The sequence below is a fragment of the Kogia breviceps genome, chromosome X (genome assembly GCF_026419965.1).
Source record: "Kogia breviceps isolate mKogBre1 chromosome X, mKogBre1 haplotype 1, whole genome shotgun sequence".
Lineage (NCBI taxonomy): Eukaryota > Metazoa > Chordata > Mammalia > Artiodactyla > Physeteridae > Kogia > Kogia breviceps.
The window spans coordinates 119,793,965-119,813,055 of record NC_081330.1 but is presented as its reverse complement, the minus strand read 5'-3'; the positions used below and the strand labels follow the sequence as shown (position 1 = coordinate 119,813,055).

The 19,091-nt window shown below is 38.7% G+C and overlaps 1 protein-coding gene and 1 pseudogene across 5 annotated transcripts in view; one reads left to right on the top strand and one right to left on the bottom strand.

Moving 5' to 3' along the window:
- SCML2 (Scm polycomb group protein like 2) overlaps nucleotides 1-19,091 on the bottom strand; it is a 76,446-nt gene that overhangs the window by 34,167 nt on the left and 23,188 nt on the right. For all 5 annotated transcript variants that reach the window (XM_059050833.2, XM_059050831.2, XM_059050832.2 and 2 more), the window contains one exon: nucleotides 8,343-8,586. In XM_059050833.2, the coding sequence (XP_058906816.1) occupies nucleotides 8,343-8,586 (244 nt within the window). The remainder of the gene's footprint in view (nucleotides 1-8,342; nucleotides 8,587-19,091) is intronic.
- Nucleotides 1,935-2,418, top strand: LOC131748677 (enhancer of rudimentary homolog pseudogene; annotated as a pseudogene).

The window sequence follows — 19,091 nt, the reverse complement described above, 5'->3', positions numbered from 1 at the left end:
CAGATCTTTTCTGTGTATTTATATACATATACTTACAGTTAAATATAGAAATACATACTACTTGTTTTGTCTTCATGGTATTATATTATATGTATGGGGGGTTGTTTTCTTTTCAATTAATACATCTTGGAGAGTTTTCTTTCTTAGTAAACAGAACACTTTCATTCTTCTCAACTGTTCTATATGATTTTAAAGAATAAATACACCATAACTTAACATTTTTCTACTGATTTGGCTGTGTGCGTGTTCTTAAGGTATATGTGTAAAACAAAAAGAAAAAAAGGTACTATGAACCCAAATATAGATAAAACTGTTTGCCATGGTTATCTCTGCCTGCTTTTCTCAACATTTTCCTTTCCTATTAGAGAAAAATGATTTAAAACTAATAAATAATTATTTTAAAATATTTGGCTTTCAAGAATATATCACAATATATCTAAGAAATGATACTTATATATTACAGCTGCCATTTAATGAATGATATATTGGCTAAAGTAAATGTTTTCTCTACTCAAAAAGAGTATTTCACCTAGTGTAAACAAGTACAGTACTAATCCTATTAACCTATCTGCAATTAATAAGCAATGCTTGAAAAAAAATCAAAATGAAACATATATGCAACATTAAGTATCAACTAACAATCTTTAACCATACTTTTCCCAGAATCCTAAGGTTCTTCTGGGGACTTCTGTGAATCTTTACAAATCAGAATGTGGCACCAGTGGGCACATCTTTGTTTCTTCTCTACTGTTTCCAGATTCTACCTTGGCATGGGTTGATTTATTTGTATTCCAAAAGTAGTCATAAATAATACTACAAAGCTAAGGTAACCAAAACAGCAATGGTAGGGCACAAAAACAGACACACATCAATGGAACAGAATAGAGAGCCCAGAAATAAACCTACACACCTACAGTTAATTAATCTATGACAAAGGAGGCAAGAACTTACAATGGAGAAAAGTCTCTTCAACAAGTGTGTTGGGAAAGCTGGATATCTACATGTAAATCAATGAAATTAGAACACTCCCTCAAACCATATACAAAAATAAACTCAAAATTGTTTAAAGATCTAAATATAAGACATGACACCACAAAACTCCTAGAACAGAACATGGGCAAACATTCTCTGACATTAATTGTAGCAATATTTTCTCAGATCAGTCTCCCAAAGCAAAAGAAATAAAAGAAAAATAAACAAATGGGAACCTAATCAAACTTAAAAGCTTTTGCACAGCAAATGTAACCATCAACAAAACAAAAAGACAACCTACAAAATGGGAGAAAATATTTGCAAATGATGCCACAGACAAGGGGTTAAGATCCAAAACCAACAAAGAACTCATACACTGAACATCAAAAAAACAAACAACCCAATCAAAAAATGGGCAGAAGACTTAAATAGACATTTCTCCAAAGAAGACATACAGATGGCCAACAGGCATATGAAAAGATGCTGAACACTGCTAATTATTAATGAAATGAAAATCAAAACCACAGTGAGGTATTGTCTCACACCAGTCAGAATGGCTATCATCAAAAAGTCTATAGGGACTTCCCTGGTAGTGCAGTTGGTTAAGAATCCGCCTGCCAATGCAGGGGACACGGGTTTGATCCCTGGTCTGGGGAGGCTCCCATGTCCAGGAGGCTCCCACATGCTGTGGAGCAACTAAACCCATGTGCCACAACTACTGAGCCTGTGCTCTAGAGCTCGTGAGCCACAACTACTGAGCCCACGTGCCACAACTACTGAAGCCCACGTGCTCTAGATCCCGTGCTCTGCAACAAGAGAAGCCACCACAATGAGAAGCCCACACACCGCAATGAAGAGTAGCCCCCCACGTGCCGCAACTAGAGAAAGCCCCCGAGCATCAACAAAGACCCAACAGAGCCAAAACTTAATTAAATAATTAATTTTGTCTCGCAGGGATTGGTTGTTGGCTGCGTTGCGGCTAAACTCGTGTGCGGCGGCGGAGTCGGCAGCAGAGTCGGCAGTGACTGCAGCAGGAGTTTGGCGCGATGTCTCACACCATTTTGCTGGTACAGCCTACCAAGAGGCCAGAAGGCAGAACTTATGCTGACTATGAATCTGTGAATGAATGCATGGAAGGTGTTTATAAAATGTATGAAGAACATCTGAAGAGAATGAATCCCAACAGCCCCTCTATCACATATGATATCAGTCAGTTATTTGACTTCATTGATGACCTGGCAGACCTCAGCTGCCTTGTTTACCGAGCTGATACCCAGACATACCAGCCTTATAACAAAGACTGGATTAAAGAGAAGATCTACGTGCTCCTTCGTCGACAGGCCCAACAGGCCGGGAAATAGTTGAGTTTGGAAGCATTAGGGGGATGGGGGTGGGCTTGGAACACAGGTGTGTACAGTGTGCTGTAGTAGAAGTTTTGTATTATAGTAATCCTGTTTCCATTTTGGTACACTCTAGCCAGGATTGAATGTATTAGATGAGATATGAGGATCTCGTTCAATCTGAAACCCCCTTTGCCCCCTTCTCTCCACTCCTTTTTTTTTTTACTTAAACATTTTTATGATGATTTAGATGGAGGTTGGTTTTTGTCAGTTAATGTTGGTTCCAGTCCTTCAGACTGTTCATATCTGCTTTATAACATTCACTGAACTAACCCTTCTTCACATCAGGGTGGGGGTGGTGACGTGGTTTAGTTATGTCCTCAAGAAAAAGTCTTAGTGAGAAACAAATAAATGTCCTTTAGTTAAAAAAAAAAAAAATTAATTTTAAAATCTATTTTAAAAAGTCTACAAATAACAAATGCTGGAGAGGGTGTGGAGAAAAGGGAACCCTCCTACACTGTTGGTGGGAATGTAGATTAGTGCAGCCACTATGGAAAATAGTGTGGAGGTTCCTTTAAAAACTAAAAATAGAGTTACCATATGATCCAGCAATTTCACTCCTGGGCATATATCTGGAAAAGATGAAAACTCTAATTCGAAAAGATACATGCACCCCAATGTTCACAGCAGCACTATTTACAATAGCCAAGACATGGAAACAATTCAAGTGCCCATCAACAGACAACTGGCATAAGAAGATGTGGTATACATACATATATATATATATATATATATATATATATTATATATATATATATATATATATATATATATATATATATATAGAGAGAGAGAGAGAGAGAGAGAGAGAGAGAGAATATTACTCAGCCATTAAAAAGAATGAAATACTGCCATTTGCAACAACATGGATGGACCTAGAGATTATCATACTAAGTAAGTCAGCCAAATATTGTATGCTATCCCTTGTATGTGGAATCTAAAAAATAATACAAATGCATCTGTATACAAAACAGAAACAGACTCACAGACATAGAAAACTCATGGTTACTAAAGGGTAAAAGGGGGGAAGGATAAATTAGGAGTATAGGATTAAAAGATACAAACTATTATATATAAAACAGATAAGCAACAAAGATTTATTGTATAGTACATGGAACTATATTCAATATCTTTTAATAACCTATAATGGAAAACAATCTGAAAAAATATATCTATATAACTGAATCACTTTGCTGTACACCCGAAACTAACACAGTATTGTATATCAACTGTACTTCAATTTTTTAAAGTACAAAAACAAAATGAAAAAAGTAGTCATAAAAAATGCTTCACAATGTCAAATTATTTGTGGCATTTGAAATCCTTAATAATGATCAAACAGTTAAATTATAATATCCAACATTAAAAATTTTTCACAATGAAAGTAAACAACTTATCATTTGTATCTGTGTGGTTCTGCCAAGATTCAACAAAACCCACACCTAGAATTATCAGAGTGAAAATGCAAAACATCAAAGATGACATGAAAATATTAAAGTAGCTAGAGAAAAAAATGACATTACAGTCAGAGGAAAAACAGAATGACAGCTGAACTGTCAACAGCAATGAAAATCAAAAGGCAAAATAATGATACCTTCAATGTGCTGAAAGAAAACAGCTGTCAATTTAGAATCCTACACCCAGAAAAAATGTCTTTCAAGGAAGGAGGTGAAATAATGATATATTCAGATGAACATAAACTGAGAAAGCATGCCACTAGCAGACCTTCACTAAAGGAAATTCTCAAGGATCTACCTCAGGCAGAAGAAAATTAATCCCAGATGAAAGGGATTAAGAAAGATTCCTACTAAGGAGGAATAAAGAGCAAAGAACATGTTGAATATGCTGGTGAATCTCAACAAATATTGATTACTTAAACAATAATAGTAATAGTTTATAAGATTACAAAAATATATAATTAAAATATACAACAGTAATAACGTGAATTGGAAGGGAGTAAATAGGTAGAGTATTCTAAGTTCCTTTTATTGTCTTAGTGAAGAAGAAAGATATTAATTTCAAACTTCCCTGAAGAAAGCATGTTAAAATTCCTAGAGTGTTAAAAGAACAGAAAATATAGTGTATAACTTCCAAACAAGATGGGAACAAATGGAATAAGAAAAAATAATCTAATAAAGGAAAATAAAACATAGAAAAAGGCAAGACAAATAAAAAGCACAAAATAAGATGACATACTGAAAACCCGATATATCTGTGATTATAATAAATATAAATAGATTAAAAGCTCCAGTCAGACTGGCTGACTGGCAAAAAAAAAAAAATCCGACTATTTGCAAGAAATGCATCTCTTTAGATCAGGATAGATTAAGGCTGAACATTAGAAAGAGAAAGAGAGAGAAAAAGACCACCAAGCAAATAAAAACTGGTATAACAACAACAACAAAAAGCTGGTATAGCTACATTAATACAAGATAAAAGCAGACTTTAAGCTAAAAAAACAAAACAAACATAAAAAGGATTACTACAGAGGGTTCAATGGACCAGAAAGTTATGAGACAATTCAAATTTGTACTCACCTGATAATGGAGCCAGAAAACAGGTAGAGAATAATGTAAACACTAGAAGAACTACAAGGAAAAACAGACCCATAATCATAATGGAACCTATAGGGGAAAAACAATTTGAATAAAAGCAAACTTCTCATCAGAAACCACGGAAGCCAGAAGGAAGTTGCACAACATTTTTAAAGTGCTGAAAGGAAACAACTGCCAGCCTGGAATTCTCTATCCAGCAACCACCTTTCAAGAATGAAGGGGAAATAAAGACATTCTTAAATGAAGGAAAACTAAAAATTTGTTGCCAGCCAACATACCCTAAAAGAATGACTAAAAGAAGTTCTCTAAACAGAAAAAAAAAAAAAATGATAAAAGAAGCAATCTTTGAAAATCAGGAAAGAAGAACAAACAACTGAAAGGGCAAAACTGTGCACAAATACAATAGACTTTCCTTCTCTTCTTGAGTTTTCTAAATTATGTTTTATGATTGAAGCCAAAATTATCACACTGTATAATGCCACTCTCAATGAATATAGAGGAAATATTTAAGACAACTATAAATGGTAGAGGGTAAAGGAATATAAATTGAGGTAAAGGTTCTAAATTTCACATTAACTGGTGAACTGTCTAGTGGGGTAAAGGACAGAGGAGGCATATTTCAGAAAGTATTGAAGTCACATTTTTAAAAACACTTTGCATCTCCTGTTTACTCCTCAACTTTCTAAATCTGGTTTTTCAGAGAAGTCTAGCAACCACGCTTTTACTTATTTAAGACCACTAATGAGCTCTCTCTCTTGAGTTTTATGCTGCATTTGATAGTGTTGAATACTTATTTGCTTAAAATCTTTCCTCTCCTGTTGTTAGGGGAATCAACCTAGTGCTTTTCCTACATTTATATACTTTTTCTCAGTGTCCTAAATTGAATTCTATCGTCTACCCCTCTCTTACTCTTGTGTTTCTCAAAGTCTGGGCTTCAAACCATGTACAATGGAAACACCTGAGCCCCACTCCAGACCTACTGATTCAGAACCCCTAGACATAAGCATCAGGATATCAGCCTCTTAACAAGCTCTCCCAGGTGATTCCAGTGTGAGAATTATTGTTTTAAATGTTGACCCACAAGGTTCTGTGGTTGATCCTCATCTACCTCCACCTGTTAACACCTGTATAAATAAAATCACACCCAAAACTTCCACCACTCACTGCTATCAACAGGATGTGTAAGCTGCCCACCTCCACACCAACTCCCCCACCAGCACCTATAATCCCACCTGACACAAAGCGTATTTATTTGAATGAACGTGATGATTCTCAAACCTGCATTGTCAACCAAGACCTAACTCTTTTAGGCTTCATACATGCATGTACATCCATCCAATGTACATGTCTACCTAGATGTCCTAAATTACCCTGAATTAGTTAGGATTAAATTCAGCTAACAGTAACAGAAAAGCCTAAAACAGTGGTTTATATAACACAGAAATTTATTTCTCTCAAATAATAGTCTGGAATAGGCTAGTATAAAAATTCTGCTCCGCAAAGTTCTCAGGGACTCTTGGCTCCTTTCTGCTTTCCACTTCGAAATGCCTAGAATACAGTCCCCATTTCATAATCCAAGATAGAGCTCCATCCAAAACAACCACATTCCTAGCAGCAGGACAGAAGCAAGAGGAAGGAAGAGAGAATGGTACATTCACTTCTCTGTAACACACTACCTGTACTTTTATTGCACTGACAAGGACTTAAGTCTCACAGCCATAACTAACTGCTAAAAAGGCTGGAAATCTAGTCTCTATGTTAGGCAGCCAAACTGCGTTACTAAGGAAAAAAAATAGGGAGACCAGATACTGAAGGACAATATCATTCTGGGCTACACATTCCAAAGTTACCATGTCCCAAATTGAACTCACCAGTTTTCAGAACACACTGTGCAATTTCACACCTTTGTGATGTGTCCACCCTACCTTTATCTCCATTCTGCCTGGCAAACTCCTTCTCCTCTCTTAATACTCACATCATGTGTCTTTTTGTGAAGCTTTCCTTTACCCAACCACCTTTGCGCCAGCCTAAACAGACCGGATGTCTTTTGGGCACCTTCATATCTAGCATACATCTCTAGTTTTACTCTGCTAATTCTGTATTGTATTTTTTTAAGTCTATCCTTCCATTCATCCCTCTCCCACTAGAAGGTAAACTTCTTGAGGGCAGAGACTATGCCTTAATTTATTTATTTATTTATTGGCCACACCACAGGGCTTGTGGGATCTTAGTTCCCCGACCAGGGATTGAACCCGTGCCCCCTGCTGTGGAAACATGGAGTCCTAACCACTGGACTGCGAGGGAATTCCCATGCCTTATTTTAGTATCACATGTACGTAAATCTGTATCACACTAAATTTTACAAAAATCAACCATTAACATGTTCTCTTTCCTAAAATTATGGCAGCAGGGAACCAAAGAGGTACCTAACAAAAAGATCATCATGATATGTAGTATTGTAGTATAATGGGATGTGTTAAAGTTCCAAATTACAGAAGATTCTAATAGCAGTTACAAGAATAATACGGCTATGTGCTCATACCTAGCCACTGCCCTCCTCCACCACACTACCTACTCATTTGCTACACACATCTTTTTTTTCTGGTATAAATAAATAAATTTAGTGGGGTAAATTTTAAGTATGTTTACATTTGATTCCACTTATAAGTTTACTAAATTAACTTAGGCCAAATGATTGGGTTCTGTGCTTAGACTCCACTTAAATCTCAGCAGTTATTCCATCACAGAAGGCCAGGTGTTAGGCATGTCTACGTCCTTGGAAGAGTCAACCAAGGAGCTTCAATATTTTGACGACTTTTCTTTGAAAGAAAATATCTAGACTAGATGACACTATATTCAACTTAGGAAACTGCAGCATTACAACTGATAAACACATGACGGAAATAACATACTAATCTACGATAGCTTCCACAGTCAAAAATTTTTACGGACATGTAGATTTTACTTAACACTATCAAAGTATCAATTTAACTTGAAAAAAACAACCAAAATCATGTAAAACATGTATATAACACTTGTTATGCCCAACCTTTAAAAAACTATCTTCAAGATACAAACAATGGAATGCATGTGTAATTTTAAATACAATATCAACTGTAAAGGTACCTGAGCATCCCCAAATGTTTCTAGCAGCAAGGCTTCAATAGTCTAAGTGTGACTTGTAGCTTTGTCCATATTCCCCAGTGTGGACTGTCAATTCAGACCATGATGTTGTGTTGGCCCTCAAAAATTCTAATTGTAAACTTTTACCTCCAGTTCTCTAACCTGGACAGTACGCTCGCTGTTCTGCCTGCTGCTCCTCAGTTGGACATGAACTCCTACCCTCAATGCCAAGAGCAGTTAGATCTAACTTCAAGAAAATAAAAGAACATGTATTAGTTAGTTATTATCTTACCATGAGTTCCTGGTGGTTGTAATACATCTCCTGTCAGGCGACACCACCCAACTGGGAAAATATCTCGACAATCATACTTGCACCAATAATCAAAAGCCCCACTCCAGCCATCGAATGTGATATAAACTTCATCTCCTTTAACATTTCCAATAGTTGCAGGGCAGATCAGATAAGGGTTCTTTTTGTCTATAGCTTCAAGTTTCATTCCCACTTTAAAATTATTTAGAGGTGGCTTTGGTGGTTCCTACCAAAACATTAAAAAAAAGTTTTCAGTGTTAAAATGTATTAAGAAGCATTTGCTCGACTGTATTCTTACAACCTTTAGCAACCAAAAATTAAGCTTCATGTTTATCAATTAAATACAGGAAGAAACAGTTCTCACGGATTCCTCTGAAACTCTGCTCTACAATATCTCACTTACTCTGGAGCAGAGCCAAGAACCTAGAAAAAAACAAAACCAGCCTGATAGTAATTCATTCATTCATTCACTCAAGAAGTATGTATTATATACTATGTACCAGGAATTTAGCATTCATAAGTGAACAAAAATATCAAGATCCCTGTTCTGGTGGAGCTTATATTCTAGTAGTGGTGGTAGCAGGGGTAGAGGAGCCAGACAAGGTGAAGGGGAGGAAGCAATAACAAGAAATTTTAAAAGAGAGAGTCAAACAAACCTAAAAATATATAAATTATAGGGTATTTTGAAAGATAGTAAGTCCAAAGAGAAGGAATAGCAGCAGATAATATCTAAAAAAAAACCTCAAAGTATAAAATGCAGATACAAGAACATGAAAGTCACACAAGTCTGGGGTCATTTATGATATGCAATCCAGAAACAAATATTTAAAAGTATTCCTTAATGACTTCCCAGGTGGTCCAGTGGTTAAGAATCCACCTTCCAATGCAAGGGACACGGGTTCGATCTCTGGTCAGGGCACTAAGACCCCACATGCCGCGAGGCCTGCCCTGCTCTACAGCCCACGTGCCACAATTAGAGACAAGCCCACAAGCCACAAGGAAGAGGCCGCAGGCCGCAATGAAAGATCCCACGTGCCACAACTAAGACCTGATGCAGCCAAATAAATAAATGTTTTTTAAAAAATAAAAGTATTCCTTAGTTACAGAAAGTTAAAGCATGCAAATGCTAACGGGATTCTTAGAAAGACCAAGTGCTATGTTAAAAGCAACATCTTTTTTTTTTCAATTTGCTTTTTATCCTAGTAAATGGCACCATCAGCAATCCAATCACCCAAGCCAGAAACCTGGAAATGGTCCTAGACCTGTGGTTCTCAGCCTGACTGAACATTAGAATCACCTGGAGCCACATTGCCAGCGCTATTGATTAAATCAGTCTAGGTGGGGCCCAGGGCATGTTTTAATTGCCCAGATCCAAGGCTGAGAACCACTACCCTAGATGCATCCTTTCCCCCTAACACAATCAAAGACCACAACCTGCCAATTCTACCCCCTAGATCTTTAGAACAACGATATTGAAAGTTAAACTTTCAGGGGACTTCCCTGGTGGTGCAGTGGTTAAGAATCCACCTGCCAATGGAGGGGACATGGGTTCGAGCCCTGGTCCGGGAAGATCCCACATGCCACGAAGCAACTAGGCCCACGCGCCACAACTACTGAAGCCCGCGCTCTAGAGCCCGAGAGCTACAACAAGAGAAGCCACCACAGTGAGAAGCCTATGCACTGCAACAAAGAGTAGCCCCTGCTCACCGCAACTAGAGAAAGCTTACACCCAGCAACGAAGACCCAACGCAGCCATAAATAAATAAATAAATAAGTTAACCTTAAGGAGTGCTTATTATATATTTAAAAAAAGGTAACCTTCAATTGTCTAGTATATGCCAGGCACAGTTTAAATATTTTCCATATATTCATTTAATTCTCACAACAATCCTATGAAGTCAGTGCAGTTATTATACCCATTTTACAGATGATAAAACTGATGCACAGTGGCCTAAGACTATATCATAAGTATCAGAGCTAGATTTTAAACTTAACTAGCCAACTTTGTGGAACACCCTACACCCCATCATCTGCTGCACCAACTCCAACTCATCCACACTTCAAAGCCCAATTCTCCTAGTCTCTTTAAGGCTTCCCTGACCAATGCCTGCCCACTCCAAGGCCCACCAAAGAGGAGCTCTTGCCTTCAACTGTGAAACTATTGTTAAAATGTGTTCACTCCTCTGGGACTTCCCCGGCGGTCCAGTGGTTAAGACTCTGCCTTCCAATGCAGGAGGTGTGGGTTCAATCCCTGGTTGGGCAGCTAAGATACCACATGCCGTGGGGTGTGGCCAATAACTTTAAAAAAAAAATGTGCTCACTCTTCTATGAGACAAAGGGATTCTTAAAACCAAGTACCACATCTTCTACATATTGTTATTTCCAGCACAGTACCCAACAGTAAGCATTTTTTAAATGAATGAACCAAGGAATCACCTGGAGAACAGTAAATGAGCTCCCAGCTAACTCTTTCACCAAGATATAATCTTAAAATCCTATCTGGTAGATTGGTTCCTTTTTTTTTTTTTTTTTTTTTTTGTGGTACGCGGGCCTCTCACTGTTGTGGCCTCTCCCACTGCGGAGCACAGGCTCCAGACGCGCAGGCTCAGCGGCCCAGCCACTCCGCTGGATGTGTGATCTTCCCAGACCGGGGCACGAACCCGTGTCCCCTGCATCGGCAGGCGGATTCTCAACCACTGCGCCACCAGGGAAGCCCAGATTGGTTCCTTTTAAAAATGCCTCCTTTACTGTACAGCAATTATACTCCAATAAAGATGTTAAAAAAAAAAAGCCTCCTTTAAACCCATCTCAACATCCCATGCTTTCTCTGTTTCCTTTAGCCTTGCAATCTGAAAATTCCTTAATTCTTAGCCTTCAAAGTCCTTTTAATTACATATTCTTAATATGATTCTTAAAAACCACCCTGAAAGTCAGCAGGGCAAAAGTTAGATTGATCAAGGATCAAAGTATTTGATAAATAGCTGGTAAGTAAGAAGCAGAGTCACATACTGACACTTCATGAAAGGGCCAAAGGTCCCTTATCAGTTATTACATATGGAAAGAAGGGGGGGCAGATTTTACAAAGTATAACCACGGAGGTTGATATATTTGTGCTAGACATTCACAGAGTGCAAAAAACATTCAAGACACATATAAGGATCACAGGGCCTTACACTGTAATTTAACAGAGTAAGAGTAAGACTTTCCATAGCAAAGTAAACTAAGATCAAATGGCAATATACATTTTCTGCTACAAAACAGATTTAAGACAGTCATGACAAGAGAAACAACGAATTTTAAGATTCAAATGTATAACCTAAAAAGAAATCCCAATATGACAGTATGTTATCAATGTCACTATTGGCTGGCAAGTAACAAAAACTAGAAAATGATTACAGACAAAATGCAATTTATTCTCTAAAGATTTTCATACTGTTTATTAATTCTTCTAAATTTCATGAAAACTCTATTAAATTTCCTTACAAAAGTACAGCCATACAAAAAAAATTAATAAAGCTCTAGAAGAAAACAAATTTTTATTTTAAAAAAATCAAAGGAACTACTGTTTTAGTAACACAGTAAACAAAAGGACTTTATCTCAAAACAACCTCCTGCCAGATTTAGATAACTGGCAAAATGGTTCCCTCTGCTGTCCACAAAAGGTAATGATACAAAGTTGCTTTAAAATGTATTGCTTTGGGCTTCCCTGGTGGCGCAGTGGTTGAGAATCCGCCTGCCGATGCAGGGGTCACGGGTTCGTGCCCTGGTCCGGGAAGATCCCACATGCCGCGGAGCAACTAAGCCCGTGAGCCATGGCCGCTGAGCCTGCGCGTCCGGAGCCTGTGCTCCGCAACGGGAGAGGCCACAGCAGTGAGAGGCCCGCATACCACAAAAAAAAAAAAAAAAAAAAAAAAAAAAAAAAAATATGTATTGCTTTTTAAAAAATAAATTTATTTATTTATTTATTTATTTTTCGCTGCATTGGGTCTTCATTGCTGTGCACGGTCTTTCTCTAGTTGCGGTGGGCAGGGGCTACTCTTCATTGTGGCGTGCAGGCTTCTCATTCCGGTGGCTTCTCTTATTGCAGAGCACAGGCTCTAGGCACACAGGCTCAGTAGTGGTGGCTCACGGGCTTAGTTGCTCAGCAGCATGTGAGATCTTCCCAGACCAGGGCTTGAGCCCTAAATACGTTTTTAAAGAATATACTTTGTGGGCTTCCCTGGTGGCGCAGTGGTTGAGAGTCCGCCTGCCAATGCGGGGGACACGGGTTCGTGCCCCGGTCTGGGAAGATCCCACATGCCGCGGAGCGGATGGGCCCATGAGCCATGGCCGCTGAGCCTGCGCGTCCGGAGCCTGTGCTCCGCAACGGGAGAGGCCACAGCAGTGAGAGGCCTGTGTACCACACACACACACACACACACACACACACACACACACACACACACACAAAGATATAATGTGCAAAAGTAACAGCTAAAATAAACAAGGGATCATTCTCTTTTCTTTTACTGTAAGAAAATGATTCTGTTCTAGAAGGTGGCTAGCAAAGAATGGCCTTTTAACCTCCCTCCTTGCTTACCTACAATATGGTTCTCCTTACAGGCTACTTTTTCACATATCCCACTGACTGAAGCCAGGTCTCAGCATTACCTACATTACCCTTCCGCTTGGAATATTTTTACCCTTGTAGTCTCAAGGTTCATTCTCTCCCTTTCTCCACATCTTCACTCAAATGGCAACTTCCTCAGCAAGACCTTCCTGGCCAACCTATCTAAAATGTCACCCTCCCTTCTCCTTAGCATATACAACTATTAAACATAATACACATGTATTTATTATGGTTTACTATAAATTTACCAAGCTAGAAGGTAAGGTCCATAAAGCCTGGAGTTTTTTATAGCTTTGTTTACAGCTATATTCCTAGAGTCTACCTCTGATCACAAACTCCTATCCTTAATTTCTACTTCCTTACTTTTAATCAATTACTTCTCTGACCTCATCAAGAATTGTAGTCCTTGAACCTTCATTTATTCATTTACAAATATTTACTGAGGGCCTACTAAATACCCGACACTACTGAAGGTTCTTGATATATATTAGCTAGCAAAATAAAAATCCCACCCTTGCAGGGCTCACATGCTAGTAAAGAGAAAGATGAGGAACATAATAAGTAAAATATATTCTATGTTATAAATGATAAGTGCTTTGCAAAAACAGAGAGAGAGAAGGAGAGAGAAGAGCAGAGTAAAGGGAGATCCAGAGAGCAATGTAGGGGAGGGGTTGTGCAACTGTAAACAGTGTAATCAGGACAAGCCTCATCTGGAAGGTGACATGTGAACAGAAGCCTGAAGGAGGTGACTATTAACCATGCAGTTATCTAGAGGAAGAGGCCCTAAAACAGTAGATGTGTCTGAAATATTCAAAGAACATACAAGCAGAGTGTGGCTAAAATGCAATATGCAAGTGGAAGGGGAGTAGGAAACGAGGTCAGAGAGATAGTGAGGGGTTGTATCATGTAGAACTGTGGAGGCCACTATAAGAACTCTGGCTTTTACTCTGAGTAAAACAGGGAGCCCCCTGGGTGGTTTTGAGCAGAGGAGTGATATAATCTCACTTTTGTTTTAAACGGAATACTCTGGTTGCTGTGTTGACTACTGACTGTAAGGTTATATATAAAGAGATCTATGAAGAGGTTACCACAGTAATCCAAATGAGAGATAAAGGCAGCTTGTTCCAGCCTGATAGCAACGGAGACGGCAAGAAGTGGTTAGATTTCAAATATATTTTGAAGGTAGAGCAAATAGGGTTTCCATATGGACTGGATGTAGTGTATGACAGAAATTATCACCAAGGTTTTTGGCAGAAGCAAATGGAAGGATAGTTGCTACTCCCTGATATGAGAAAGGCTGCAGGTGAAGCAGTTTGACATGTCTATTAGACATCCAAGTAGGGATACTGAGTAGGTAAGCTGGATATACAAGTCTGAGTTGGGAGCAAAAGGTCTGGAGCAGAAATATAAATTTGAAAGTCATCTGCATATAAACTGTATTTAAAGCCAGGAATTAGATGAGATCACCAAGGAATTAATACAGATCAGAGTTTCTTGAACATGACACTACTGTCATTTGGGACCAGAACATTCTGTTGAAGGGGCTATTCTGTGCAGTGTAGGATGTTTAGTAGCATCCCTGATCTTTACTCACTAGGTATAAGTAGCACCCACATACACACACAGCTGTGATAACCCAAAACGTCCCCTGTTGAGAACCACTGTATAAAGAAGAGAAGAGGGGACTTCCCTGGTAGTGTCCAGGGGTTGAGACTCCATGCTCCCAATGTGTGGGTTCCAGGTTCGATCCCTGGTAAGGGAGCTAGATCCCACATGCATGCCGCAACTAAGAGTCCGCATGCCATAACAAAAATCCTGCACGCAGCAACAAAGTCCCACGTGCTGCAACTAGGACCCGGCACGGCCAAATAAATAAATAATTTTTTTTTTTTTTAAAAAAAAAAAAAAGAAGAGAAGAGGACCAAACACTCTAACATTCTATCACACCCGTTCACGTTCAGGTTACAGAGCATCATATCACCACTTTCTTCTCAGCACCCCAAACCAACTTATCCCCTTGTCCTTGTTCTGTTACCTCCAAACCTTAGTTCAGTATCACCATCCACTTTATCTATTTATACTCAGTTGCCAAGCACTGCTGGAGAAACGTCCCACATGCTTATTACATGCAGTGCTACACATATTTAGTCTTCATCCTCAGGTGAACCCTCCAAAATACTGTCATATGTCCCTAGGTCGATTCCTCTCCCATCCCACATGGCAGCTATTCCAAACCTTTATCATTTATTTGCCTTAAGACCAATAATGTTTCCTCACTATACATTCATTATTTGTTAACTGACTTTCTCCCCAACCACAGAGTAAGCTCTCTGCCTTGGTGTTGGAATATAGCAGACTTTCAATCTATGTATGAATCCTTCCCTCCAGCCTTTGTCAGTTTCCTATTTCAGAGTAAATCGAGGCCACCAAGAATGAACTCTATCAATATTCTGCCCCCACAATTACAAATTTAACTCTATCTGAGGACACTTTTCAGCTGGTCTTCAGTTCTTGCTAATGTAACTGATGAACTTCCTATCTACCAAATAGTCAACAATCAGCTTTCCTTTTAACTGACCTCTACTAAGTACCTGATATGGGTACTTATACATCATAAAGGTGAGTGGGTATTTCTCAAGGTTCTAAACTTGACACTTCTCCTTCCACATATTCTCTTTGGACTAGCTCATTCATGCTCAAGGCTTCCATCCCTACCATTTAAGCTAAAAACTCCCGAATCCACGTACCCAAGCCAAACCTCACTTCTAAGTTCTAAATACTTTATGTCTAATGTCTGGTGGTAGTCATTCCTCCTCAAACTTCCCAGAGGCACTTCAACATGTCGAAAACTAAACCTATCTTCTCGCTCTCTATGTATGCATCTTCCTGCACTCCCCCATCCTTTCTTTATTCATCAAACAAACAAGTACGTACCAGGACGTATGATAGGCACTGCAAATACAAAGCCATGTTAACTTTTCATAACGAACTCATAGTCTAGGAACTAAGAGACAGTGAAAATAATAATATAATCCAATAACCACAAAGACTGACATACGGGGGACTTCCCTGGTGGTGCAGTGGTTAAGAATCCGCCTGCCAATGCAGGGGACACAGGTTCGAGCCCTGGTCCGGGAAGACTCCACATGCCACGGAGCAACTAAGCCCATGCACCACAACTACTGAGCCTGCGCTCTAGAGCCTGCGAGCCACAACTACTGAAGCCCGCACGCCTAGAGCCCGTGCTCTGCAACAAGAGAAGCCACCGCCAGGAGAAGACCGCGCACCACAATGAAGAGTAGCCTCTGTTCCACGCAACTAGAGAAAGGCCCGCGCGCAGCAATGAAGACCCAACACAGTCAAAAATAAATAAATATATTTATTTTTTAAAAAGACTGACATATGCACAAGGTGCTACAGAAGTATAAGAACACAGAGGCAAAAATAGGGAAGGTATCCTGTAGGATTTAATGCCTGAAATGAATCTTAAAATAAAAATAAGAATTAACCAGAGATAACCAGCCTAAAAAAAGGAATATGGTATGGACAGGCTATTATAAGCAATTTAGAACATAAAATCCAAAGCAAGAAGTGGCAACTGTAAACCAGATCACAGAGCACCTTAAAGGCCATATTAACGAACTTATACTTCATCCTGAATGTAAATGGGAACTTCAAAGGAGTTTTAAGTATGGAATGATGTGATATGGCTTCTGTATCAGATATTTCTAGCAGTTGTGTTTAAGGGTGACAATTATAGGCAGTTATAAGGTTAGTTGAACAGTCTCGGCAAGAGGTAAACCTGCACAAAGGGCAGTGGTATTAAGGTTAGAAAGAAGAGACACAACAAAGAAATAATTAGCAAGCTAAGTAGTGGGCCTTCCTAATTAATTGGCTATCCAGAGGCCAGGGTCAAGGAGGAGTGAGGATTTAAGATGGTTCCTGGCCAAGTTCCAAGCTTGGCTGAAAAGAGCACCCCACAAATCAGTAAGGGTAAGAAAAGAAATCCAGTAGAAAAAAGGCAAAGGCTATATAATCAGGCAATTCACAGAAAAATAAAAGGCCAATTAAACACATTTTAAAAGTTCAGTTTCACTGGTAATCACTTCAATGCAAATTACAATGGGATACCGTTACCATTCCCCCCTCCAAAAAAAGACTCACAGAATTTTAAAAGATAGATAATATTCATTGCTAGTAAAGGTGTGGGAATATGAATATATCTATATACTAATACTGGAGCATAGTTTGGAACACCCTTTTAAGGTGCAATTTAACAGTATATTGCAACACTTAAAGCATACATTCCCTTTGAACAAGGAATTCTACTTCTAAGAATGTAGGCATTCACACTTATAGAAAAATTTCTATATGAACTATAGAACATTCTATAAGAATGTCCACTGTAGATGATTTAAACAAGAATATGGAGACAACCTAAACATCAATCCTTAGGGAGAGGTTAAATCACTTATGGTAATCCATACCACAGAAGAGTACAATACCACCTAAAATATATATGAAATGAAATGGAAATTTTAAAAAATCCATATTTTAGGGGGAAAACTAAATCACAAAATATATTCCAATTTATGTTTAAGAAATAAAAGCCCATATATGTTTGTGAATGCACACATAAAGGTCAAGAAGAACATTTTGGAGAGAACAGTAGAATGGAGGAATGGATGGGATAAATGGACACTCATTTTTCACTTTAGTTAAATATATAGTTTGATGATTTTTCCCCCCACACAAAGATGAATTACTTTTATAATTTTAAAAATGAAAAACATAATGTGACATGCGGCATGTGACTAGCTGATAAAGCAACTTAATAAGTAAAATAGATCCAGTGGCTTTTCTAAAGCCACAGCCTAAGCTAATAAGTATTTAATAAAAGACTACTACTAAACACCTCTTTTGCTGTTAGCTATCCTCACATATGCTTTACACAATGCCCAAAGGGACTGCATTCACCTGTGCCCCTTGCTGGTAGGGCAAGCCCACTTACAGCATTCATGCTGCTCAAAGCTATACTCAAAGATTTTTTCTTTGCAATACAGGAATCGTGTCAATTGACACTGCACATCTTTATATCTTTAATCTTCTTGAAAAGTTTTTAAAACCTACAATCAATGTTTACCATTCCTGATATGATAGGCTGTAATAAAATTTAATGACTGAGAAAACAATGAGGACAGAGAGTGAGAAAGAAATATTTTGACCCATAATTTAACTAAAATTTGGCTTTCACTCATTGTTTCTTAACACAGTGTACTCTTTCAACATTTTCTCAAGAGCATAAACTATTTTTGGAATTTTCCCTCTTTGTTATATAACAAGTTATTTCCTTGTAACAAATTCTTTCTGATGACTGTTTATAACATTCTTTTACTTCTGCAACCAAATCTCTCCAAGTAACTTTCAAGTGCTTATTTTGTCCCATCATTTTCTCCAATATCAGAGACGACTAACATAGCAAACTGAGGCGAAGGTTCACTTCTGAAGGTACATAAAAAATAATAACAAACATTTGCTTCCAGTAGAGTACCTCTTTTTGTATCTGAGGTCAAGAAAGAAGGTATTAATTCATTCTGACTACTGGATGATTAAAACTGAGCCTTTTGGGGCTTCCCTGGTGGCGCAGTGGTTGGGAGTCCGCCTGCCGGTGCAGGGGGCGCGGGTTCGTGCCCCGGTCTGGGAGGATCCCATGTGCCGCGGAGCGGCTGGGCCCGTGAGCCATGGCCGCTGAGCCTGCGCGTCCGGAGCCTGTGCTCCGCGATGGGAGAGGCCACGGCAGTGGGAGGCCCGCGTATCACAAAAAAAAAAAAAAAAAAAAAAAAAAAAAAAAAAAAAAAACCTGAGCCTTTTTTATGGCTTGCTGTTACGGGCTGAATTGTGTCTCTGTGTCTCACCCCCCACCCAACCAAAATTCCTATGTTTAAGTCCTAACCCCAGTACCTCATAATGTGATTGTATTTGGAGATAGGGTCTTTAAAGAGATAATTAAGTTAAAATAAGGCCATTATGGTGGACCCTTATCCAATATGACTAATATCCTCATAAGGGGAGGAAATGAGGATGCAGATACATAGCTCATGTATCTTTTCCTCCCAAACAGA